General features: G+C 43.1%; 1 protein-coding gene across 1 annotated transcript; it reads left to right on the top strand.

Moving 5' to 3' along the window:
• The first annotated feature begins 214 nt into the window (after nt 1-214).
• LOC135091531 (uncharacterized) lies at nt 215-5,181 on the top strand. Its single transcript, XM_063989271.1, has 2 exons — nt 215-1,831; nt 4,543-5,181. Exon 1 carries the CDS (start codon nt 417-419, stop codon nt 1,806-1,808), a length of 1,392 nt encoding a protein of 463 aa, XP_063845341.1. The 5' UTR covers nt 215-416; the 3' UTR covers nt 1,809-1,831; nt 4,543-5,181.
• Nucleotides 5,182-27,112: the final 21,931 nt, after the last annotated feature.

Raw genomic sequence — 27,112 nt, 5'->3', positions numbered from 1 at the left:
CGTTGTTATGTAAGATGGACACAGGCCTGGGGAAACAAAAGATTATAAAAAAAGGTCCACTAAAGGTACCAGTCCTGACAAAGTGATAACTTAAAAGAGAATTGCCCAAAACTGAAGAAGTGTTTTGAAAATTCCCTCTTTAGATAGTTCAAGGCGAAGGTAGAAAGAAATACGGACTCACGACTATAGGCTAATTTCACTTCACGGTAGTTAACTGCGTCACGAGGTAGGCAATGAGATGCCAGTAGCGGACGCAGCAAGCCAGCCAGTCGACAGCGCGCGCTCGTCCAGTCCACACCTCTCCTCCGCTCACGACCTACCGTTCACCACCCGCCACCTGGGTTGTTCTAGGCGGGAGCCGCGGTGTGTTTGCTGCAGTTTTACTTGGCTTCATCTTCATTGGTTCGTGTCCAGCCATGGCGGACCGAGGCCTCAGTCGGGCAGGAACCCCCAAGCCCAGCCAGGACACGCCACGGCGTGCACCCCAGCCCAGCCAGGACACGCCACGGCGTGCACCCCAGCCCAGCCAGGACACGCCACGGCGTGCTTCCCAGGCCAGCCAGGACACGCCAAGGCGTGCTTCCTCCTCCTCATCTGTCTCACGGGACAGTTCACGGCCCAGGCGTGATGATGATGACCGGTTAAGGAAGGACAATAAGAGGACTGCTGTTGGTTTTGATGGGTCGTCCGTCAAGCGTCTTTGTGCTTCCAAACCACAACAACCGTCCGGCAGTCAACAACCGTCTGGCAGTCAACAACCGTCCGGCAATCAACAACCGCCTGGCAGTCTACAATCATTCGTCAGTCAACCCTGTTCGGACGAGGATCCTTCTGCTTCAGACAAGAAATTTGATATTCTCACCAATCTGTTGAGTGGTTTAGTTGAAAAACTAGACAACCGCATTACACGCAGTGCTTCGCCTTCACCGGTAGATTATGGTGGCTGTCATGAATTGTCCCCTTCTGATAATGAGGACGGTGAAGAGTCTGAGAGAGATGATCCAGACCCCCTAGATGGATTAGACACTATCTCCCCCTCTTTTTCCGGTAGCCAACCCGCTACCTCTGGTGATGACGCAGACTTCCTCCAAGCGTTGAGTGAATTGTCTGACAATTTTTTGGGCGAGGAAGCAAAAGGTGAACCAATTTCTGATTCACTTGCATCAATAGTCAATGCCAGCCTGAGGCGTCGTCCTGTGGCCGACATTGTAAAATCAACCACTAATAGGATTAAAATACCCAGCAATGTGCCCAATATGAAAGTTCCAGAGACTAACCCTCCCATTGTCAAAGCAATGAATACGGGAGGTAAACTTGTGGATGCTCGACTAACCCATATTAATGGACTGTTACTGAAAGCGCTTGTTCCCATTACTCAGTGCGTTAGTGACGTGGGGGAAAGGAAAGGGAAGGCAGTGAATTTTTACCTGGAAGGTTTAAATGATTGCCTTAGGCTACTAATCTCCGCCTTCAATTACACCAACCAGTTACGAAAGGAGGTGGCACGTGTTCACGTCAATGACACTGCTCTTGCAGAACTCTGTAAATGGGAGTGTGAAGTCGGTACTGACAAACTCTTCCCTTTCGACATTGTGAAGAAATGTGATGAAATGCATAGAACCAAGAAGCTGGGAAGGCCGTCCTTCCGCCCCTACAAGACCTCCAGAGGGAAGAGCTTATCCTTCGGTAGACAGGACCACAGGAGACCTTACAGCTCACGAGCCCGGTCAAAGCTTCCTTCAAGGCCTTTTTTAGGCCTGCGGCAGTCTTACGGGAGGAGGACGCAGCCATACAAACTTCCCCAGTAACGCCTCCCACAGTGCCTCCCACAGTAAGTCGCTGTACCTTACCTTGCTGCACCTTGATTAACACGCCAGATAACTTTGTGGCGGGTAAGACCTTCCTTTTTAGGCACAGTTGGCAGGTTTTTTCCAGGGACAAATGGATTCATGATGTGGTGCGGGGTAAATTGTTAGAGTTTGATGTTGTTCCTGTACAGTCTGAATTCCCCAGACCTCTCACCCTATCCATTACTGACAGGGAAGCCCTGGATAATGCTATGCTAACTTTCATACAACAGAAAGTGGTTGAGAGATGTTCCCATATATCAGACCTTGGTTTTTACTCAAATGTTTTCCCTACGAGAAAAAAGGATGGCACGGCTAGGGTTATTCTCAATTTAAAGAAACTAAATGACTTTGTGAAACATGTTCATTTCAAAATGAGTTCAATTAAGGAGGTACTTAGTTTACTTCAGGAAAATTGTTTTTTCATGACTATTGACTTCAAGGATGCATATTTTTCTGTTCGTATTCAGCCTGAGGATAGGAAATGGCTGCGCTTTATGTGGAATAACCAATCTTTCCAGTTTACCTGTCTTCCTCAGGGGCTTACATCTGCACCACGCATTTTCACTAAATTACTTAAACCTATCCTTTCTCACCTCAGGAAACTTGGGATATTGATTGTCTGTTACATTGATGACTGCATTCTCATGGCTTCTTCAGCTCAAGAGTTGGAAGACAATGCTATGTATGCCTTGCAGATGTTTGACTCTGTAGGTTTAACAGTCAATGTCAAAAAGTCTGTTTTGTCTCCTACTCAGGAAGTGGAGTTTTTGGGGATAATTCTAAATTCTGTCACGATGACTGCCTCTTTACCATCACGTCGTAAAGAGAGCATTAAAGCCCATGGTTTGAGTTTGCTTAGAGGTGGATCTACTCTACATGACTTGGCTGCGTTTATTGGTCTTGCCGTAGCCTCCGAAGCGGCGGTGAATCTAGCCCCCCTCAGGTACAAATACCTGGAGATTGTTCGAAATAAGGAACTTACTCTGAGCAAAGGTAACTACAACTCTGTTATTTCACTTGATAGTCATGCTCGGGACATAATCCGGTGGTGGATTGATAACATCGACTCTCAAACTAAATCTCTGGTATCCTGCCCCCCAAATTTGGAAATTCACACTGATGCTTGCCTAACGGGTTGGGGGGCGAAGGTTGGCGATGCTAGGACAGGAGGTCATTGGGCACATGCAGAATTAGATCACATAAATTGTCTGGAGCTTAAAGCCATCCTTTTGAGCCTAAGATCCCTCTGCAAACGCTGCGAACAGACTCACATCCGTCTTCGGTCTGATAATTCTACCGCTATCGCCTGTATTAATCGCTGTGGCAGTACTAAATTGAGCCTTAATACCCTGACGGAACAGATTTTTGATTGGGCTGCGATGAGGGACATCACTTTATCTGCCGAGTATGTCAGGGGAATTGACAATGTTGAAGCGGATGCAGAGTCCAGAGTCCGGAACATTGACACTGAATGGATGCTGTTACCCTGTATTTTCAATAGGCTGTGTGAAGTATTCTTTTTTCCGGACATCGACCTATTTGCTTCACGTATTAATGCCCAGTTATCTTCATACGTTTCTTGGAAACCTGACCCTTATGCTTCATTTACCAATGCGTTCACGTTTCCCTGGTCTAATTGGAGATGTTACGCTTTCCCTCCTTTCAGTGTCATTGGCCGGATGTTGGGAAAGATCCTGGAGGACAAGGCGACATCCCTGACTATTCTGCCGCTCTGGCCTACCCAGGTCTGGTTCCCGATGGCCCTCCGGTTACTGATTGCACCTCCCCGCCTTCTTCCTCGCGCTTCCTTAACACTACCCCAGGACCCGTCGCGAGTACATCCTCAGACCTCGAAGTTGATATTGTCAGCCATGATCCTCTCTGGCGATCCTTTGCATACAGAGGCCTTTCGCAGGAAGTTGCCGAATTTCTGCTTCAATCGTGGAGACAGAGCACGAAATTACAATATGGGCCGCATATCAAAAGATGGTTGTGTTTTTGTGTCGGCAGGGAAATTAATCCTTTTCGACCACCTGTAAGTTGTTTGTTGGATTTCTTGTTGCAAGAATTTAGGAAGGAGACGGGGCGGAGCTACAGTTCTTTGAATGTCGTTCGTTCTTCTATTTCTGCCATTGCTAATATAGATTCCAAACCCGCGGGCCAGCACCCTCTAGTCTGCAGGTTTATGAAGGCAGTTTTTCTATTAAGGCCATCTTTACCCCGTAACTGCTCTACGTGGGATCCAGATGTAGTCCTGACGCACATAAGATCTTTGGGGCAAAATGAGGGCCTGTCCATGATTCAGTTATCTGGGAAATTGGTCATGCTCATGCTCCTGGTATCCGGACAACGTGGCCATACTTTACATCTTTTGGACACTAGGAACATGACAGTTTCTCGTTCTGAGGTTTGTTTTTCGAATAGGTGATCTTCTGAAAACTTCCAGACCTGGTATTCATCTCTCTGAGCTTGTTTTTCCGGCTTATTCTCCAGACAAATGTTTATGTGTATTCACCACTATTTGCTGTTACTTGGAAAGGACTGCAGGGATTAGGGGCTCTATTACCAGGTTCTTTTTAACTACTAAGGCTCCCGTGCGGTTAGCGTCACGAGACACTATAAGACGCTGGACTAGGAATGTCATGAGGGATGCAGGTATTGATTTAACAATTTTCTCACCTCACTCCACCAGATCTGCCTCCTCCAGCAAGGCATCCCTGACTCTACCTGTCTCCACAATCATGGCCACTGTGGGGTGGTCGTGTGAGTCTGTTTTTGCTAAATTCTACAGGAGGCCGTTGTCCAAGCGGACAGATTTTGCTAGTGCAGTGTTGGGCTGAGGAGGATTGTTGATTTGCACATGGATTGCAGCCTGTTCTATTATTTGTGTTGAGTTTCACTTCTGTACTACCTTATATCGTTACTTGGGAAATAAATGGTTATTCTTTGTCTATTTTTCCTTTGACACCACTAAGGACTACGTTAGGTTTGAGGAATCACTCTTAAGCTCTCATTGCCTACCTCGTGACGCAGTTAACTACCGTGAAGTGAAATTATACGATTAAGCGAGTACTTACCGGTACGATGGTTGATCGTAATTTCACGAACAGTTAACTGCGTCACTGAGGTAGTAAATGCCCTCCCTTTTCCCTCCCAGTGTTTTGTCCCCTCGTTAGGTTCTTTCCTACTGATGTGCCTCCTTGTCAATGGTTGGCTGCTTCCTCAAACCTCTCTAAAGGACTGGCTTGCTGCGTCCGCTACTGGCATCTCATTTACTACCTCAGTGACGCAGTTAACTGTTCGTGAAATTACGATCAACCATCGTACCGGTAAGTACTCGCTTAATCGTATAATTATACATTGTGTATTGCAAGGCTGGGAGAGCCTGTGCTATATAAACACATCGGAGTGTCGGCAATAACACACACCCGTCACATTCGTCACCCAATATTTCAGCAAACTTGTCACGCTAAGCCTTTGTATTAAATGCTGCTCACACGCTAATTAGTCAACGCATATGGGGAGCACGTTACTTTTTTTATTTTTTTGTCCTGCAGTGTTTAAAGGAGCAGAATTCATATTATTCATGTTCTTGTTCTTGTGCATCATCTTGTTCTTGTTATGTATGTTGTATGGCTTGTTTTATTATTATTATTATTATTATTACTTCTTGGTGTGCATTTTTTTTTTTCCACATCCATATAAGTTTCTGATCCTCACTAACCTTCCAGCAAAGTCTCTTAACTCCCCTGCACCTTTTAGCGTGTCCGTACTACTGTAATTATCGTCTGCTATAGTCTTCCACACTCCTACGTGTACTGTCCCATCCAGCGTGCCGTGTGAGTCCCACCAAGAACACACAGGATCCCGCGCCTCACCCTCCACTCTCAGCACTGTTGGCGGCGACCCAAGCGGCGCCACATTTGTTGGCGGCGATCCAAGCGGCGCCACATTTGTCAGTGTCGTGCCTCAGCCAAGGCGGCACTGGAACGCCGGCGGGTGTCAACCTTCTCCTTCAGGGGGAAATATTAGCTGCCGTGAAAAATAATACTCGGTGAAATTCGTCGCGTCGGTAGCGTGGGAAAGCTGACTTGGTGAACCTAGTGAAGCGTAAGGCTTGTGGGGGAGAGCAGGGTTCTTGGTATGGTGGTGTATTTGCGTTAAGTGAGTCAGGGCTGTGATTTTTCAATGTAATTTTAGATTTGCTTTCGGACTGTCCTTTTTAGGGACTGACACCTTTTTCACCATTTTTTGTTGCCCTTGGCTAGAGCCGCTTATACACACACACACACACACACACACACACACACACACACACACACACACACACAGAGAAAAAAAAAGTATCCAGATACTCTTAATGGCTGATGCAACGATGGTGGTGGTGGTGATGGTAGTGGTGGTGATGATGTTGGTGGTGGTTATGGTGATGGTAGTGGTGTTGATGGTGGTGGCAGTAGTGGTTGTGATGATGATGATGGTTATAGTGGTGATGGTGGTGGTGGTGAAGCTCCCTGGAATGTAAGAATGAGGCTGCAACATTTTCCTGAAATATTTTTGTATTTAAAGGGACACAGTTTGCTGGTGCTGGAGGCGTTCCCAGGGTGACGAGGTGCGTGGGATGGGGGAGGTGGTGAGGTACAGAGGAAGGGGAGGGGAGGACGGGAGGCAGGTGGGAGGGGAAGGGAGGGGAATTTGATGGGGAGGCGTAACGTTGTGTGAGATAGAGAAGGATAAACCTAGGGAGAGAGGCAAGATGATGGGGAGAGGAGGAGGGAGATGATAGGGAAGAAGGAGAGACGGAGAGAGAAGTGGTAGAGGGAACAGAAGTGAGAGGGAAAGAGGAAGAAAAAGAAGGGAAGATAAGGGGGAAGGAAAGATGAAGAGAGATGGTAAAGTAAACGGAAAAGAAGGGAAAAGAAGAAGGAAAGGGAAAGGAAGAAAATGAGGAGAGATGGAAGATAGGATGTTTGGATAGAGAAGAGATGAGGTAAGAGTAGATAAGAGAACAAGCATTGGAAAGGAAGGCGAGAAGGAAGAAAGGATGCGAGGTCGGAGGAGAGAACGATGCATGCATTGGGAATGGGTTACATAGGAAGAAAGGAAGAGGCAAAGGATAGAAAGGATAAGATGTTGGGATGAGAAAGGATTATTGACTGATAGACTGATATAAATGTGCAACAAAAGGAAGAAAAAAAAGGAGAGAGGAAGAAAGGAGAAAAGGATGATAAGCGAAAGAGTAGTAAGGGAGATAAAGAAAAAAGGGATAAAAAATATTATTAATTGAATATTATTGATTGAATGATTTCATGGCTCAGAAAAAAGGAAGGAAAAAAAGGAAGGAGCAAGGAAGAAAGGAACGAGGGATAAGGATGATTAGCGAGAAAGTGCTGGGAGGAATGTGAAGATAAGGGAAGGGAATGAAAAGGCAACATGGAGATTATCAAAAGGAATGCTGCACCCAACTCTTTATAGAACTCCTATTATGAAACAGTTAATTATTCCAAACACTAATTTCTATTCAGACATGGAGTTCAGTGGACTTTGTGGCATCACTACCAGGGGCAGCTGCACAAAGGCGGGTGAATTATAAGAATTCCATTCATCAAGGGAAGCTATTGAAAGACTCACATGATACTCCAGAATATCAAGTTATTTCAGATTACAGAATTTTCAGGAATATTACCATAGAAATTGCAGTGTTTATGACTAATTAACTGTAGTTCATTCGTCCATGATTTTCAATCACTCTGGAGTAGATATTAAGTGTTCATTTTGGATTCCAGTTTTTAGAAAATGTAGTATTGCCATTTCATTAGTCTATTTATTAATTCGTAACCAACCTGCAGGCATGAAGTGCACTGGAGTGAATATTGAAAGTTTGTCTTGGATTACAGTCTTTTAGGAATATAGTACGTAGATGCGGTAGGTAGAATATAGTAGGTAGATAGAGAGACAGACAGAGAGACAGATAGATAGCTAGATACATAGATAAATAGATAAGTATATAAATGGAGAGAGAGAGAGATATATAAATGGAGAGAGAGAGAGAGAGAGAGAGAGAGAGAGAGAGAGAGAGAGAGAGAGAGAGAGAGAGAGAGAGAGAATTATCCATCACAGTTTATATGCAAATCATTAAAGATATATCATATCAACATTTACAACATATACAACATGAACTGAAAAGAAAGCACAGTGGAGTTTGTCATAACTACTTTAGGGAACTCTAGTAATATTGCAGTTGTTCAGGCATCTGTACTTAATATTGCCTTGCCAAGTGTATATACTTAATATTGCCTCGCTAACTGCATATACTCAATATTGGCTGGCCAACTGTAATATTGCAGTTGTTCAGGCATCTGTACTTAATATTGCCTTGCCAAGTGTATATACTTAATATTGCCTCGCTAACTGCATATACTCAATATTGGCTGGCCAACTGTATGTACTGAATATTGCCATGCCAATTTATTAGTTAACAATAAAGTACTCTGCAGTGAGGTCCGCACGTCCTGGCTGGCTGTGGCCGTATCGCGCCGCACACTCACCCCGCAAAGCCGTGTGTTTTTTATATTATTATTTTTGCCACAAGCCGAGATTAATTCTAGTTCCATTATAATAACATGGAAATCGCAATTACCTTTTAGCCATTAATTTTCGCTGCTAAATTCTGTGAATTATAGCGTGACGTAATAGACAGTCAAGAGCGTCACTTCTTTATCGTCACACTGCACTGCTATTTTTTTTTATAATTATTTTTTTTAATGCATAAGGGGCTCTGATCAAGGGCCATAAAAATGACTCTTAATACCATATTTTTTTCTTTCTGCCATAACTGAAGCCAAATTCTTTGTGTAAGAAGGCCCCTGACCAAGGAAAACAATAACTGGTGAAAAAAAAAAACACACTTAAGGCGCCAGACTCAGAGGAAAGAGTTCAAAGGCAACTCCAAAATTATCTCGGGAAGTGTCTTGAAGTCACCCTCTTGTTGGTCTTGTCCTTCTGTCGAAAACGTGGAGTGTATATTGTCCCCGCACGACCAAAGCTTTGAATTCTGAAGATTACTCTTTTTATAAGTTCCAAGTAAAAGAAACCTAAGAGGGCAGAAGCTCAGTCGTGTTCTCGTGGGTGACTTTGCCAGTGATGAAGAATCCTTGTTCAGTTAACACTCTCGAAAATCTCAATAACATCTAATAAAGCCAAAGGATGGTGCAGAATCCTTGTTAAATTAAGTCGTACAGTCATGAATACCCAAAATGACGTGCTTTATACGAAAACCTGTTGGAAATCGAAATAAAACACACTTAGAATACGGAATAAAGAATAATATCGTCAATTTATTATGTCTTCGTATCTCCAACTCCTTCTATTTTCCAGACCCGTGATGTTCCTCCAGCTTGCACAATACAAATGATCGAGATTGACATTTTTCTATCTGTTGAGCGGCAGACGGCGCGGACAGAAGGAATGACAGAAACTCCTCGCCTCTTCTCTCCTGCAGCACAGCCAGGAGGACACTGGGGAATAAATCCTTCACCACGCAGCTTTAATGTAAACCTTAAAAGGATGCGTCGTAATCTTTATCCTGGAATCCTATCTTCGTCGTCTTTGTCCTCCTTGCCTCAGCCCAGACCATCTAGTGTCTCATGCTTCAGATGAGGCTGTGCAGTTTGTCACATAAATAAGTTTACTGCTGTTTGTTGTTCTTGTTTCGTGATTATTTTGTTTCTTGTCCTTGCTCATTCGTCTCCTTTTCCTTGTCCTCTTCTACCTTCTCCTCCTCCTCCTCGTGTGTGTGTGTGTGTGTGTGTGTGTGTGTGTTTTTATTTTGGTTGTGTTTCTTTGTGTTTCTCTCCTCCATCTCCTCCCACACACACACACACACACACACACACACACACACACACACACCAGATATCGTAGTGGACTACAGAGGAAAGAAGGCTGAGGTGCAGAGGTGCGTAAGACTGTTTATGTGGAAATAAATGGCAAGGTAGTGGGCGTCCCTGCGCGGACACTGGGGCTGGCCACTCCAGGGAGGTTGGAGGATGCAGGAAAGTGTTTAGGGGTCGTACTTTCAAGACTCTTTTCTCATCAGGACAGTTTTCAAAGGAATTAGTTGGGTTTTCATGGATTTTTTTCTTGTATTTTGTCACTAATGTTAAATTATTGAGGAACAAAAAAAGAAATTGTTTTTAGATTTGCGCGATGAACGAGAGGAAAGACGAGAGAAGGAACACAATAAAACATAAGAGAATAAATTCATATGTTTGTGTAATAAACTATACTATTTCATCTGAAGTAAGTGTGTGCTTCCTCAGTGATTGGTGCTTCACGTACGCCTCACGATGGGGAATAAAAAAGAATTCCAAATTAGATTAAAAAATCGCATGAAAATTAAAGCGTTTCTTATAAATATTAATATATTTAATTCTTCACAAAGCAAAGCTGCGAAAATAATTCCTATGATTTCATTGTAATTTGATTTTCATTCACACAAAATAAAACAAATCTTTGAAATAGTGACGGGAAAAAATGAAAACAAAATCTTATTTGCATCGTGTGTGTGTTATGCATTTTCTTTTTTGTATCGTGTTTACACAAGTGGAAGCAGCGAAGGGCGGGGGAAGAAAGGGAAATGTCGCGACACAAAGCTTTTAGTTCCGGCCAATTTAGTCTTTGAGATGGCGTGTGGGAGTCTGGGGTGGAGGGAGCAGGGGAAGGTGTGTGTGTGTGGCACTAGAACATCAACAACGCTTCAACAAACATGGCAGAGAAAACACTGCACACACACACACTGCACACACACACACACACACACACACACACACACACACACACACACACACACACACACACTACAGATGTAACACGAACAAACGCCAAACATTACTCTCTGTATTATTTCCGTACGAGCGAAGCGAATTATGAAGATTAATTCATACTCGACATGCCTGAGAGCCGCGTATTGTTGCGAGGGCTTCATACAGCACACCATTTAGCGGAGTTGTAGCGCTACTAACTTTTCAAAGCATTGTAATTTGCAGAAGGGAGTTTTTTTATAGTTCGTTTGCATTTTTTTTTTTTGTGTGTGTATGTATGTATGGGTGTTTGTTGAGTTTTCCCCCGTGAACTTAAATATTACTGTGTTTTGTTAGGGTATTTTTATGTCTCTGCTACTATTTCCTGTTCCTAGAGTGAAGAGGAACAAAGGGCACTAGAACATCAACTACTATTTCCTGTTCCTAGAGTGAAGAGGAACAAAGGGCACTAGAACATCAACAACGCTTCAACAAGCATGGCAGAGAAAACACTGCGCGCGCGCGCGCGCGCGCACACACACACACACACACACACACACACACACACACACACACACACACACGTGAACATGAAATCGACAGGACGTGATGGGAGGACAGACTAAAAATTGATAGGGAAAGTGATAAGAGGAAAAAAAAAAGAAATAATAAACTTACGTATAGATAAGGTGAAAGGAAGTATGGAAGACAAAAGAAAAATCGAATCCGTTGGCCTATGGACCCCCTAGGCCACCAAAGCGCGCGCAGTACCACTGTCACGGCAAAAAAGTCAGTGTATAGATTCTCACATACGTAGAGAGGTGACGTGGGCCTTTGCATCTCGCCCACCGGTGGAAAGAAATGAATGCCCAAAATTAGAGAGATTTACCTACAGTATATTAAATGTGATAGACAGAGAGAGAGAGAGAGAGAGAGAGAGAGAGAGAGAGAGAGAGAGAGAGAGAGAGAGAGAGAGAGAGAGAGAGAGAGAGAGAAGGAATTTTTGTATGTGTATGTACAGAAGAGGACCGAATGAGTAGTAGTAGTAGTAGTAATAGTAGCAGCAGCAGTAGTAGAAATATCAGCAGCAGTATCATCATCATCATCATCATCATTAATAGCAGCAACAACAGCATCATCATCATCAATATCATCATCATCAGCAGCAGCAACAGCAGCCGTATCATCATCAGCAGCAGTAGCATCATCACCATCAGCGGTAGTAGCAGCGGTAGCGGTAGTGAAGGGTTAATGGCGAAAGGGAGCTGGAGAGGGAAGGAGGAAAGCTTCATTACCTCTGATCATCCTCTAAATTTTTGTAGAATCGACTCCCCCAAGCACGCACGCGAAGGGCTGCAGGAGGAGCGCAGTCGTCTCCTCGTAGATGTAAAGATAAAAGGAATGTTGGCGGCGATTACCTGACTGCCTTCTCCTTTGTCTCGCCGACGACCATCATCACGGAAGCATTTCTTGTCAGAGGGAAGGGTTTGGGGGAAGAAGAGTGGTGGGTCAGCGATTAATGGCTACCGCTACAGAGAGAGAGAGAGAGAGAGAGAGAGAGAGAGAGAGAGAGAGAGAGGAGGGGCGGGGAAAGGATTTGCAGCCATTTTTTGTATCTTCTGTTGTCTGTCGTTTAATCGTGACTGTTGTCTGTCGTTTAATCGTGACCTAATCAATGTTAGACTTTTCCCATCCACTCAATGCTCCCTTAACGTGTTCTAGAGGCTTTAGATGTGCATCCTATCAAACGCCTTATTAAAGCCTAGGAATATTACGTCATAATCATTCCCATTATCTACTGCCTCATGGAGTGTACTATAATAACTCGGGACTTATGCAAGAGTTTCTATCAAAGCGAAGGATTTATACAAAAAAAAAGTAAATAGTGTTACAAAATGTTATGAACGACACAATCAGTGTTTTCTCTCCTCTTCTCATCATCAGCATCATCAGTAGCGATATTGATGGTAAGAAGATGCCTCATAAGCTTTACTGTAAAAAACTCGACAAGTGTTTTCTCTCCTCTTCTCATCATCAGCATCATCAGTAGCGATATTGATGGTAAGAAGATGCCTCATAAGTTTTACTGTTAAAAACTCGACAAATTTATAAGTTCCTATAAAAACAGAGTTAAGGATGACAGTGATTTCTTTCCTCGTCTCATCATCAGCATTCCCAGTATCGATATTGACGGCAAGATGATGATACGCGGATTGCCTGTCACTCAGCCGCGGAGAGCATCCCCTCACGCCACGCTCCCAAGTGCAGGATAACCCTCGTTGTCACCACGGCGCCGCCACAACACCACTGCGCCACAACTCACCTTCCTAATACACCTTTGATAGTTTCCGTCGCTCACCACCGACGGCCTCGTTACCCAGGCTACGTGAGGCGGTGTAAAATTCCCGGCAACGACTCTGGCAGCGCGGCTGGTGTTGCCTCGCGTGGAGTAGTGCCGCAGGCCTGGGATTACCTGTCCGATCAGCCGTGAGGGGTTGTGGTGCCCTCCTATACCTTCCTACATTCTAGCCCGCGCTCCGCCCCGCTCAGAGGTGCAGGGCATCACGGCGGCAATGAGCCGTGTTCGTCTTGGATTCCTCGTCTCTCTATGAAGAATGCTAAGCTACTCGTACTAGAATCTTTTCACTGCGTGTATAACTAGATAATTTTACACTTGCACGTGCTACCTTCCCCTACCTTCGCACACTGTTCTTCGTCTTCATCAGTAGTAGTAGTAGTAGTAGTAGATGAAGAAGAAAACAATTTGTCAGCAATTGTAGAATGCTGCGTTCATCATATTCAGGTTTACGGTTAAGTCATAGAAATCTTTTCACACTGAGTTTAACTAAATGCACATAGAAATGAACTCTTGTCGACAACTGTAATACGCTTCGTTGATCACGTTTGAATATATGGATCATGAATTATTCCAAACTCTGCTACTACTTCCACCCCCAAGCGGGAAAAGTTTAGTACCAGCTCCAAGTTTGTACCAAGTCGATGGTTTTGTTGAAACCAGGGACGGTATTCTTAAGCACTGCGGCGTTTTACCTTAGGTTTTTAATAGTCTATAGTTGAAGTTTATGGTATTTTCATTCTTGATTTCGTAGATAAGTAAATGTATTCATGATTCTAGTTATAACTGAACAGACTATAGTGAAGATACTTAGGGGTTTTCAAGGGTATTTTTGTTATTCTAGGAGTAGTTTAAAACGGTATTCATAAGCACTAAGTATTTCAATGAAGTTGCTACTACTTCTACTACTACTACTACTACTACTTCGACCACCACCACCACCACCACCACAGCCATTACTACCACTACTAATAATGATAACAGTGGTAACATCATCAATGATTTTTACAGGTGATAAAACGCAAACGAAGCAAATCTACACACACACACACACACACACACATCATAACTGTTCACGTGACACAGAGACATCAACACCTAAAGTTTTAATCAACACGTCGGATGTTCACGTTCCATCAAAAAAAGTCAGTCAATCAGTCAGTTGTCAGTCCGTGGGTCAATAATAGATGCACCAACAAAAGTAGCGGAATAGGTTTTTGTATTGGATTGTCATTGTGCAGAATTAGAGATGATTTTGCTTGGATTGTAATGCACTGAAATGGCGGGTTTTGCGAAGTTTGATGGGGGTTTTATTATGTAAGAGTGAATCTGGCCAAGGGCAACATATACACAGCAAATAAATAAATGAATAAATAAAGAAAGAAAATGGGTGAAATAATGGAGAAATATTCCCATTAAAGTAGGAAAGGCTATGAATATTTGTGTATATTGGTTTACTGTAATGCTTTGGTTGTGGTGGTGATAGTACATGGTGCTGGTATGAGTGATGATAATGGTGGTAGTTGTGCTGGTGGTGTCCTAATGATAAGAGCGACAATAACCATTAAACATCGGTGGTTGGTGATGGTGCCGGTGATGGTAATGTTAATAGTGATGATGGAGGGAGGCTTCAAGACACTTATCCTTCAATTTTGGAGAATTCTTTTGGCTTTTTGTTTAGGGAATGGCACCTCGGTTTTTTTTTTTTTTCTTTTGTCGTCCTAGGCCAGTGTTCATTTTCCATAAAAAAAAATGCACTCATCAGGCAAATCAATTCATATGCAAACGATATCCTTTACAGTATTGTATTGATATTTCACTTCAGTTCCTTTCACATTCAGATGGAAAAGTAAAAATAATGGGAACATCAGATTGCATTCATCGACTTGATAAGAAAGTGATGCGGGGAATGAAAACTTGGTGCAGCACTCTTGCATCCCGCGAAGTCCCTTATGATACCATCGGCGGCCGCGATATCAAACGCTAGACAAGCCTGCCGCTGATTGATGGCTGAGCGACGCAAGGCAAGCGACTCCACATGACAAGACGCGCTGTTCGCTGCTCCCTTTGATCACAAATAATGAAAGAAGTGTCGGGAAGTAACGCCAGGCAGGAGGGAAAAATATATCGGTGGTACTCATGAGAATATTTGCTTTCTTGTTCCTTTGGTCTGGATGTTTGTTTCTAGCTGTGTGTGTGTCTGTTTGTCTGTCTGTCTCCGTCTGCTTGTTTTTGTTCGTCTGTCTGAGCGTTTTGTCTGTCTGTGTATCTCTCTCTCTCTCTCTCTCTCTCTCCCTCTCTCTCTCTCTCTCTCTCTCTCTCTCTCTCTCTCTCTCTCTCTCTCTCTCTCTCTCTCTCTCTCTCTCTCACTTTACACACACACACACACACACACACACACACACACGTAATTAATGGCCCATTTAACAAACTCAATAGAACTTGGCCCATCAACAACCTTCCCGCCACGCCAGGTGGGGCGGGCGTGAGCCATGGGCACCGGCGTGATTTTGTGTGTGTGTGTGTGTGTGTGTGTGTGTGTGTGTGTGTGTGTGTGTGTGTGTGTGTGTGTGTGTGTGTGTGTGTGTGTATGCACTCTCTGGTCAAGAGCAACAATAGTGATGAAAAAGGCCCACTGAAGGTGCCAGTCCCTGATGAAAATAGTTCAAAAGCAAGACCAAATTACATTATGGAGTGTGTGTGTGTGTTCTTTACACGCGATCATCACTAACATAATAACCTCTTACCTAGAACACCGCCACTTTGTTTAGGCGGTTATACTAAGAAGAAAACAGAGATAATGTATAATACCCATTAATGTAAATAAATAAGAGGAAGAGAGGGAATACGAGTGAGGGAAGATGCGCGTAAGTCCTTCGCCGCCAGGAGACGAGGAGCAAGTGCATCATTGAGGACTTCAAAGCACTCGCCTGAAAAAAATCTGGCGGGGAGAAAAAGGCGGGAAGAAAGAGTGTGGTCGGCGGAGTGTGTAGCGCTGAGACGGTAAGACGACAAGGCAAGAAAAATATAAAAACACCTTCAAAATAAAAATAAAAAAAGAGAAAAAAAGAAAAAAATATATAGGAGAGAAGAGAAGTATCGCCTTTGTGAAGCTATTGCCGGGAACCTCATCAGATCACATCAGATTAGGGGTGCTCGTCACGTTCCTGCCGTCATTGTCCTGCTCAGACCGATAGAGCGCCAGCCTGAATCGATAAAGGTTCGCCCTCAATCCTTCGCCAAGGTTCTGCCCGCACACTTCCCCTGCTGCTTGTTTGACGCGAGGTGAGGAGTTGACGCGGCCCAGAGTGAAGGCAAGGACTGGAGGTTACGGAGACCCGGCCACACTATATCTAGGGACTCCCGCCTCCCACACTCTACCCCGCTAACAGCCTGCCCACCTCCATTCCCACACTGAGCTTCACTTGCACACACCGAGTTTCACTTTTAGCTTCACTGTCACATTCTGAGCTTTAACCACAGTACTGAGCCTAAGGACTTCACACCTCCCCCACACTCCCGCCAACTGCCTGCCGTCCTCCCCTCCCACACCACACACGCCTGAACGACACATACTAGGTTGATTTTTGTGTGTGTTGAGTATCTAGATGTGTCAGTTGCTGCTATTTGTTTTCGTCGCATCATAAGAATATCCTTATCTAGTAATGACGTGCTTGTGTATTCATTTATTAGTGTGACAACAAATGTATTGCTGTCTTAGTTATTCATGTCAAGGATCTGCCCACCTGCATTTCCCCCGCCAGGGACCTGCCTACCTCCCATACACTCCCCTCGACAAGGCCCTGTCTTTTGCCTTCACTCTGCCTCAGTCACTGGCATGTCCACCTCCTATACTTTTCCTGTCAGTTGCCTGCGTACCTTCCACACAACCCACACCCTATGAAAAAAGTCTGCTGAGAACCTCCTCACCCTCCACATACTCCTCCAGTCAAGTATTCGCCAGCCTCTACTACTACTACTACTACTACTACTACTACTACTAGATTTTGATTTTGCTTACATCACCCTTGTTATGTCCCTTACCTACCTTAACAACAGGTAGCAGCACTCGGCAGGAAGGGTTGTACCACTGGATGCATGTACAAACCCTACACTTGCCTCCCCTGACACTCAAAGCCTTGGCATCAGGGAGCATGCCAGCTCTATTAATAAAAAAGAAAGAAATGATTATTAAGGCGCCGAAATGTTTTTTGCTTCTCTCCTCCGTACCTCCTCCTCCTCCTCTTCCCTCTCCCTCAGAGTTCACTTCTCCCCTCCACCTCCTTTTCTCGTCCTCCTCGTACACACCCGAGTCTAGAAATCACCTGGAAACAACTGTAAAACCCTGGAAATTTCGCTAAATATTGACGGGGAGAGACAGGAAATTCTTACATTAGCAGCGGCGGGTCCTGTCCGGGATTGGCGGGGTTCGGCCGGGCGGGGAGGGCTCCAAGGATACCGGGATGTGGTGTGGTGGTGTGGTGTGGTGGTGGTGGTGGTGATAACAATGTACTACCCGGTTCTCTGCGCAATGTGTGTGTGTGTGTGTGTGTGTGTGCGCGCGCACGAGTGTGGTGCCGACCAGAGACGAGTTACGAAGCTATATAAGTGGTGTTCAGCCATTTGACTACCACTTGGTACATCTTTCCCAAATTAACAATCACTTTGAAACATCTTTACTTGTTTTACAGTCACACCCAATCTTTATTTAAGCTGGGTAGAAATTGCAAAAGCTATTCTTTTCATCCATAATTTTCTTGCAGATGCTTAGAAAAAAATCATACATTGCATATGGTAATGACAATTGTCTGGTATCAAAATAAAAGGGTTAAAGCAGCAGGTGTATTGGTCAGGAGAATTACGCGTCACGCAGCAAGGCTTACAGGGAGACTGCCCGACCCTCACACATGAGGCATGAGGAGCCAAGTGATAACTTTAACGCGTCACGTTCTTGAGCTAGAATGGTTAAAGATGGTATAAATAACAAAGCTTCCTTTTGCCTCTCGTTCGGCCTGAGAGGTGTTGTCTCACGTGGTGCGGGAGATGCATTGCAGCTTCATGACGCTTCAGGTCTGAGGCGCCGGTGTGTTATTCATGGCGTCCCGGAATCCATTATTCTTACTAAGCTGAATTTAATGCTGCAAGATAGATAGCGCGGTGCAGCAGAGGCTATTATAATATATATATATATATATATATATATATATATATATATATATATATATATATATATATATATATATATATATATATATATATATATATATATATATATATATATATATATATTATATAATATACACACACACACACACACGCACATAAATGCAGGTTTAAATTTAAGGCACGTAAATCAAGACGTTTTTTAAACAGAAATCTCCAATCTTGACAAATTGCATTTTTCGCGACACACTTCACGTTTCATTAGACAAACACGAAAAATTCGACTTCGTTTCAATTAGCGTCGCCTGGAGGCAGCAAGGGCCGAGTTATAATGAGGAGGCGAGGAGGTAATGAGGCCGGTGATTGCTTGCCGCCCTCTGATTACCAGCCTCCTGTGGGGAGGCGGACTAGGCTCTCACTGCTTGCTTTTCCTTCAGTGCCGTGGGGCAGCGCGCCGCCTGGCTGCACCACCTGAGCCCCTGGCTGAATGCAGGCAGGAAAGGAAGCGTCATTTGATGCGAGGAAAGAGGTGAACAGAAAATCGAACAAAGTACAATGAAGAAATGACAAGAAGCATGTACGAGTATAGTCGTGGCCAGAAGTCGAGTAACTTTCCTCACTCATCTCCACTGGGCTTAGCGTTTCTTTAAATCTAAAGTTCTCTGATCTACTGACAGTCTCCTTACAGAACCTGACAGTTGACAAGTTTTCATTGGATCAGAGGACTTGAAAAAATAGAGCCAGTCAAGAGTAAGCAACATAAAATGCCAAAAAAATAAAAAATATGGACTTCACTTAGGCGGCAAAATAAAATGTACATTGGGTTTGGAGTATTAGGATTGATAGTGGCCTTGGAGAACATTTTGACTTTTACGAGTACACTTGCCTGACTTTTATGCTTTCTTTTCAAGCTCACTAAAATGGTCTGGTGCAGGTTTAGAGGATATTTTCTAAAGACACCACAGAGAACAAAGGGATAAAAGTCACATGGTTACGTGTTCCAATCCTGCACGGTCTTACACACACACACACACACACACACACACACACACACACACACACACACACACACACACACACACCTTCCCACCTACCGACCCAGCCACACGCACGCACAGTAAAATAGCAGTCTGACTTCTCAAAGGGATAAAAAGAAGACATCTAATACAAAAGACACAAAGAAAAACACCCATTTCTTATCCTGGGAAGGTGAAATAAGAGCAGAGCAGAACAAGGAGGACGAAGATGAGATGAAAAGGAATTGGAGGATAAAAGTAGAAGAGAGAAAAAGAAGAGGAAGATAGAGAAAATGAAGAAAGTCTGTAAATGAAGGAGTAAAAAACTAAATGGAAGACGACGAGAGAGAGAGAGAGAGAGAGAGAGAGAGAGAGAGAGAGAGAGAGAGAGAGAGAGAGAGAGAGAGAGAGAGAGAGAGAGAGAGAGAGAGAGAGAGAGAGGATGGCTAATGCGTGGATGAGTGGGTGGGTTAATGAAATGACTGAATTAAGTGAATGGGTAAGTCATTGGGTGTGTGTATGAAGGGATGTGTAGATGGGTAGATGCATATGGAGATGTGTGGAGAAATGGATGGATGGATGGACTGATATGTGAATGCAAGGGTGAGTGAGTAGATGAGTGGAGAGATGGATGGATGGATGGTTGCAAGTATGTGTGTGGATAGACTGGTGAATGTCCGGGTCAATGGGTGGGTCAGTGGATGAGAGGGTGAATAGTTGTGTGGATAGGTGGGTGGGTGGGTGGATGGATGAGTGGGGTCAGTTGGTGGGTGGTTAGATGGTAGGTAGGTTAGAAAATGGGTTGGTGAGTGGATGGGGTGGATTAATGATAGATCAATGGAAGTCAGTTGTTGGATGGATGGGTGGGTAAGTGATTTAGGGGGTGGTTGAGTGGATGGGTGAATGTTTTTTTTTAGGAAGGACACTGGCCAAGGGAAAAAAAAAAAAGAAAATGCCCACTGAGATGCCAGTCCCATAAAAGGGTCCAAAGCGGTAATCAAAAATTGAAGAATAAGTGTGATTGAATAAATAGATGGATGGGTTGGTGAACGTTATATTAGTGTGTGCGGATCCACATGCTGGTTTCAGAAGCCTGTAGTGGAGACGTTTGAGTCTAGAGACATTTTCAGGACCAAATGGTTTGGGTACCCAGTGTGTCGAATACCAAACGTCCTGAGGCCTATTTGCACTCAGGTCGATCTGTCTTGAGGAGCATCTGACCTGAGGCTTATAATATGACCTGAGTACCGTCCGCCCAAGTACCAAGTGACTAGCTCCCCACGAGAACAAAAGACTCAAGAGGTGGAGTCAACACAACTCAAGCAGGGTCGTCCAAGCAACAAAGGAATCGAAGCAAAGCCAGTTCTCGTAAAGCATTTATAAAACCCATGAGACAGTCAAGAAGGAAGAAAAAATCATGGTGTTTGTTGATGAATATTTATAAACGTGCGGAGAATGTAAGAGTCGTGGTTGAGAAATGGAGTCAGTTGCGTTAGATTAAGTTTAAATTCTGCCTCTTACTTAATGTGAAATAGTATATAGAATAATATAAAACGTTATGAAACCCATGAAACAAGTAAGGAAGAAAAACTGTTTGGGTGTTTGCTGATGAATATTTATAAACGTCGCTGAGAAAGTCTTGTGTGAAAAAAAATAAGTTACTTGTGTTAAATAAGACTGAGATTCTGCCTCTTACAATGAAATAATAAAAAAAAAGATTAAATAAATAAAACATAAGGTCAACATTACAAACGTAGCTTAGAAACTCGTGTGAAAAATTAAGAAAGGCTTTTTTTAAAATAAGCTTAAAATTTCTTACCTGTACTGAATTATTGAAACTCTCTCTCACTTTTACTCAATATGAAATTGTAAGAAAAAAAAAAAAAAAACTTAGGTGACAAAGATTTATGTACGTCGTTTTAGAAAGTCTTATAAGAATCGACACAAGGAGTGTTGGATGGAATTACTTCGAGTCGTGAGGTGGTTTAGAAATTCACGTCGCTAGTTAATCTCTACCTCGTACTTACATAACATAGAAAAGGAAGACAGAAAAAGAGAAGGCTAATTTATATTTAATACCATAGCTGAGAAAGCAGTATAAAAAAAAGTAAGGCTTGTTAAATTTCATCATGTGAAGTGGATTTTATATTTACTTTGTATTTATGTAAAATAGTGGGACAAAAACATATTAGGAGTCTAGTGAGTGTCTTAACTTTCAGAAAATAATGTGTAAAAAGAAAAGTGGTGTATATTTCTTTTATTTCCTACTTGCTTCCACTCATTCGTACCTTGTTTATGCTGTACTCTTCTTAATCTCCTCCATTACATTTCAATCTTCTTACTTGCTTTAGCCCTTTCTCGAGTGTCTTTACGTGTATTATTAAATCACTCCTTTTTATTTGATATGCCATACCAGGGAACATGTCTTCTAACAGCCGTATTGCTCTGTTTTCACAAAATATAATACATCAAAGTTCGTAAGCACAGTGTATGTATGTCGGTATGATTAAACATTCGAATGCATTGTAAAAAACAAAAGAAAATAAAAAAGGAACGAAAAGTATATTCACGATTACGAGAGGAAGAAGTGTACTGGAAAGATTACTGATAATTTGCCGTGACGCTAAATTATAAATTATATTGTAACGGTAATTGGCATCCCAAACCCTCAATCTCCTTTACCGCGAACAGATTAATCACACGTTTCTCTTCACGGAAGTAATATATCTTACGTGGATCATTTCTGCGTCATATCTTTGCGTTAAATTATTGTGCCGGGAAGAAGACGCGAGTATTGGTGACTTTTGTCTTATCATTCTACGAAATAAAATAAAATGACAAATAGGTCAAGAAATATAATCATGCCTCACCACCCCTGCCTCACCACCCCTGCATCACCAACCCTGCATCACCAACCCTGCATCACCAACTCTGCCTCACCAACCCTGCCTCACCAACCTTGCCTCACCAACCCTGCTTCACCAACCCTGCTTCACTAACCCTGCTTCACTAACCCTGCCTCACAAACCCTGCCTCACCAACCCTGCTTCACTAACCCTGCCTCACCAACCCTGCCTCACCAGCCTGCCTCTCGGAACACAAGGATGTAAGCAGTTTTCTCAGTATGCGGGAAGTGAAAGATAATGGCTCTTATAACCTCTATTAAAAGTTTTACGCGATAGCGAAGAGGAAAAACATAATACGGAATTTCCCTTCCCAGAATTCTTCCCTGAGGAGGAGCCGCCTGACGGAGAGCAATGTGCCCGCCTCGCCACACGCAACATTTTCCTTCGCTGCTCCGGTTCACACTCGTCTGTTTATTTTAAGCCTTTTTTTTTTTTTTTTTTTTGTGTGTGTGTGTGTGTAAAAAGAAGAGCATAAAAAAATAAGGGAATTTATCAGAATACCGAGAAACTGTTCGGGTGTCTTGATTCTTCATCTTTCTATGCCAGGGATCGTTCAGTTTGGCAAGTCTTTCACCAACTAGATTATTTTTCGGCTTCATTTCTGTATTAGGAGTGGTTAAATTGCTTCAATCATACTCCGGTTAGTTTGTTATTTCATTTTTTCAGCATTACGAATCGTTGAGGTGCTTGCATCTTCTAGCTATAGTTTACTCTAGACACCTTCACTGAGCAAGTGTAAAACTAGAGCCATTGATAGGTTTGAACTATTTGACCGCTCCTTTTCGTGTTTGTGCATAGTGCTGGTCCGAATTGTACCCTTCATTTACTCCACAGCCATCAACAGTGGGAAGAATCCGCACTAAAATCATACAACTTCAGGCATTTAAATACTTCAAGAACTCGGTTACTCTTATTACTGTCAGTGTGGTGTTCCAAATCATAGTGTTCATCTGCACCACAACGCATCATCTATTTCAAGAACTCGATTACTCTTATTACTATCAACGGTGGTGTTCCAAATCATAGTGTTCACCTGCACCGCAACGCATCGTTTATTTCAAGAACTCGATTACACGTATTACTGTCAACGGTGGTGTTCCAAATCCTAATGTTCACCTGCACCACAACGCATCATCAAGCATAAGGAGAAGCTATAACGGTAAAAACATAACTACAGGCATTAAAAGATTTAATTCTAAAACTAGATTACTCATTTTGCTGTCACTGGTGTCTTAGGAAAATATACATTACACTTCCGCCGCAACTTCTATTAAGGTTAAAGGGAGAAATCACACCAATAAAAAATATCGAAGGAAGAAACCACACCAATAAAAAATATAACTACAGTCATCAAAAGATTTTATTCTAGAACTCGATTAGTAGTTTTACTGTCAGTGTTGTCTTTGGAAAATATACAATACACTTCCGCCGCAACATTCTATTAAGGTCGAGGGTAGAAGTCACACCAGTAAAAAGTATAAACACACGTTAAAAAGTATAAATACAGACGTGTAAAAAGCTCAAGAACTCGATTACTCGTTTTACTGTCAGTGGTGTCTTTGAAATGTACATTACGCTTACGCCACAACACTCCATTAAGGTCGCGGAGAAAAGCCATCAAAGTAAGAAATGTAACTTCAGATACTAAAATTTCTGGAACTCGATTACAGTTTTTCCTGTTAGTATCGTCTTTGAAAATAAAATACTACACCATTCTCACAACATCCTATTAAGACCGGCGAGAAACCATTGGAATAAAAAAGAAATTAAGTACATAGAGCAAAAGACGTGAACCACTTCATTAAACCTCTGCAGTCAGTGGTACTTTTGGAAATCCTCAACATCCAACTCAAACACTCCATTAAGGTCGGTGAAGAAGCCACTGAAATGAAAATAAAAATGAAGTACAGGCTGTAAAAAAAAAAAAAAAAAACACTCCATTATACATTTGCAGTCAGTGACAACTTACACCGCGACATTATAAGACTGGGGGGAAGAGAGTAGTCACAGGGTTAAGTTAAGAAAGTTAGCTTAAGTTAGATTAGGTTAAGCTAAAGATCCAAGACGGCCAGGAGGGAGCCACAGTGAGCCATAGACGGGTGTGTAGGTCAGGTCAGGTTAGGTTAGGTTAGGTTAGGTTAAAGAGCCAACAAGCAGAGAGGCACAGAGGCGGGTGTGTAGCCCGGCCCTGCACTGCCTCCTCTCACACGCTCTGCCTCAAGGCTTAAATAATTCGCGCAGTGTAATTTCGTGACATCACACCCACGCCAAACTGTTATTATCCGCTGTTTATGTGGCACTCTTACACGATTTAACTTTTTCCTGGCCGAGGAGGTTTGGGAAATTTTAGGTGAGTTTGCTTGTGTCCCTTATATACATACCTGTGTGTGTGTGTGTGTGGTTGTCGGTCTGTCTCTCTGCCTGTTTGTATGTATACTCGTATTTGTGTTTGTTTGTTTATTTGTACGTATGATTGTGTCTGCCTGTCTGTCTGTCTGTCAGTCTGCCTCATCCCCTCCCTCTCCTCTCCCTCTCCGTCTCCTTCGCCCTCGCCTTAGGTTCCTCCCTCCCTCTTCCTTATACACACACACACACACACACACACACACACACACACACACACACACACACACACACACACACTTGGCTCCCCTCCCCACACACCTTCTTGTCTCTCCAGCCACGCACATACATAAATAGCCTAAATAGGTGTCTATAGACGTCTCCACGTGCCTGTCTGGTGATGGAGGAGGCCCGCCCCTCAATTACCATCCCCTCTGTACCTCCTGCACCTCCTCCTCCTCCTCCTCCACGCTTAACCCACTTGGCGTCCGCGTGTAACATTTACTGAAGGGAAGAATGAAGGTGAGAAGCGAAGTGGCGCAGAGCTGAAGGATGGACGTGGAGGAGGTGGAGAGAGGATAGGATGCAAGACAGATGGGCACACAAGAGAAAAGAACGAGGGGAAGAACAGGGGAAAGAAGGGAAGAGTGAGAGTGATGGAGGGAAAGAGGAAGGAGTGTAAAGCAAGGAAAGGAGTAAAAGGAAAGGAAGGAAGAAGGAGAAGGTGAGAAAGACGGGATATGTAGTGTGTGAGTGGGCAAGAGGGAAGGAGGAAAGGGTGCGAAAGAGGGAAAGGTGAAAGGGTGATTAAGTTTGCAGGAACGAGGAAGAAAAGGGAAGCAGCGTGAAAGAGGGAAGGAAGGCACGAATGTGGACAGGAAAAGAAGGGAGAAATTATGTAAAAAAAAAATAAAAAGGAGAAGTAAGGAGTGAGTTGAAGAGTTAAGAAAGAGTATGAAAGGGAAAGCTGTAAGGAGAGAATAAATGAGAAAAGGGAAAAGAAATAAGAATGGAGTAAGTAAAGTAGTAATGATTATAAAAAAGGAAGGAGGAAATGAGACAGTGAATATGAAAGAGAAAAAAAAGGAAAAACTCGCATGGAAAAAAAAATGGGAAGGAAGGAGAAGTAGAAGACGGAAGAAGAGGAAATAGTAGGAAAAGAAAAGAGAGAGAGAAAAAAAAAAGAAAGCAGAGTAGCGAGTTGTTACGAAAGAGGAAATAAAATACAAAGGAAAAAGTATATAAACCCGATCACAGTTCAGGTTTAATTTCCTGCACGAGCTTGTTTTGTACTTGTGTTTTGGTGGTGGTGGTGGTGGTAGTGGTGGTGGTGGGCAGTTGTTGTTACAGGTGTTAGCGGCTGTGGTTGTGTTGCTGTTATTGTGTTGGGCCTGTGGTGGTGAATTAGATGGTGTGGAGCTGGGATTGCTGCTGCTGCTGCTGCTGCTGTTGTTGTTGTTGTTGTTGTTGTTGTTGTTGTTGTTTTTGCTGCTATTGCTACTGCTGTTATCGATTTTTTTATATTATTTTAAAGAGAGAGAGAGAGAGAGAGAGAGAGAGAGAGAGAGAGAGAGAGAGAGAGAGAGAGAGAGAGAGAGAGGTGGGGGACGAAAGTCACATGGAGTAGATTGGCCACTTGAAATGTTGTTGTTGTTGTTCTTGATGTTGTTGTTGTCGTTTTCTTTTCTTATTGTTCTCCTTCCTATTATTATTATTAGTAGTAGTAGTAGTAGTAGTAGTAGTAGTAGTAGTAGTAGTAGTAGTAGTAGTAGTAATAGTAGTAGTGGTAGGAGTAGTTGTAGTAGTAGATCATTATCATCATCCCCAATACTTCGCCTTCATTGAAGCTCCAGGTCCTAGAATTGTACAAGCAAATCTCCAAAACTCTCAAGATCATTTGCTCAAGTCCCAAAATGCAGTGGCTGTGAATTTTGGTGTGGTAATATTGTCGTGCCCTTAGAGAGAGAGAGAGAGAGAGAGAGAGAGAGAGAGAGAGAGAGAGAGAGAGAGAGAGAGAGAGAGAGAGAGAGAATGTACGTGGTGTGTTTTACTTCTTTTACTCATTTCCAGCATTTCTTTTTCTCCTGTCGCTAAAAATTATGACCGCGCTGCCAGGGCTTTGTACTTACTCTCACCATTTTTCAGTCCAGTTCACTAATGCAGGAGTAAAGCCACATTTTCTCTCTTTAATCTCTTGTAATTGTCAACACCAGAGGGATCTCCATTATTTCTTATTTATCTTCCTATGACTTGAATTAGTTCAGTGAAGGAATAAAATGACACCTCTGGAACGGGTCGTGATGTCTGGAACATTTTGTTTTGTTGTTTTTATATGTAAACACGAAGGTAGTTTGGATTCTAGTTTATAATGATGGTAATAGTAGTAGTAGTAGTAGTTGTCGTTGTGGTATTAATATTAGTAGCAGTAGTAACTGCAGCAGCAGCAATAGTAGCAGTGTACTATCAATACATAATCTACAAAGTACCGGTATAGTCCTTACCACCACCACCACTACTACTACTACTACTACTACTACTACTACTACTACTACTACTACTCGGCATGTCATTGGGCGGAGTTTTGGGGATTCACAAGACACACAATACTCTTATATTTTAAAAAATTTTTCCAACCCCTGGCATGTCTTGTGCAGCGTAAATAATGAAACAAGAGGGT

The sequence above is a fragment of the Scylla paramamosain genome, chromosome 37, assembly GCF_035594125.1.
Source record: "Scylla paramamosain isolate STU-SP2022 chromosome 37, ASM3559412v1, whole genome shotgun sequence".
Classification (NCBI taxonomy): domain Eukaryota; kingdom Metazoa; phylum Arthropoda; class Malacostraca; order Decapoda; family Portunidae; genus Scylla; species Scylla paramamosain.
This window is presented reverse-complemented; position numbering and strand designations above follow the sequence as displayed.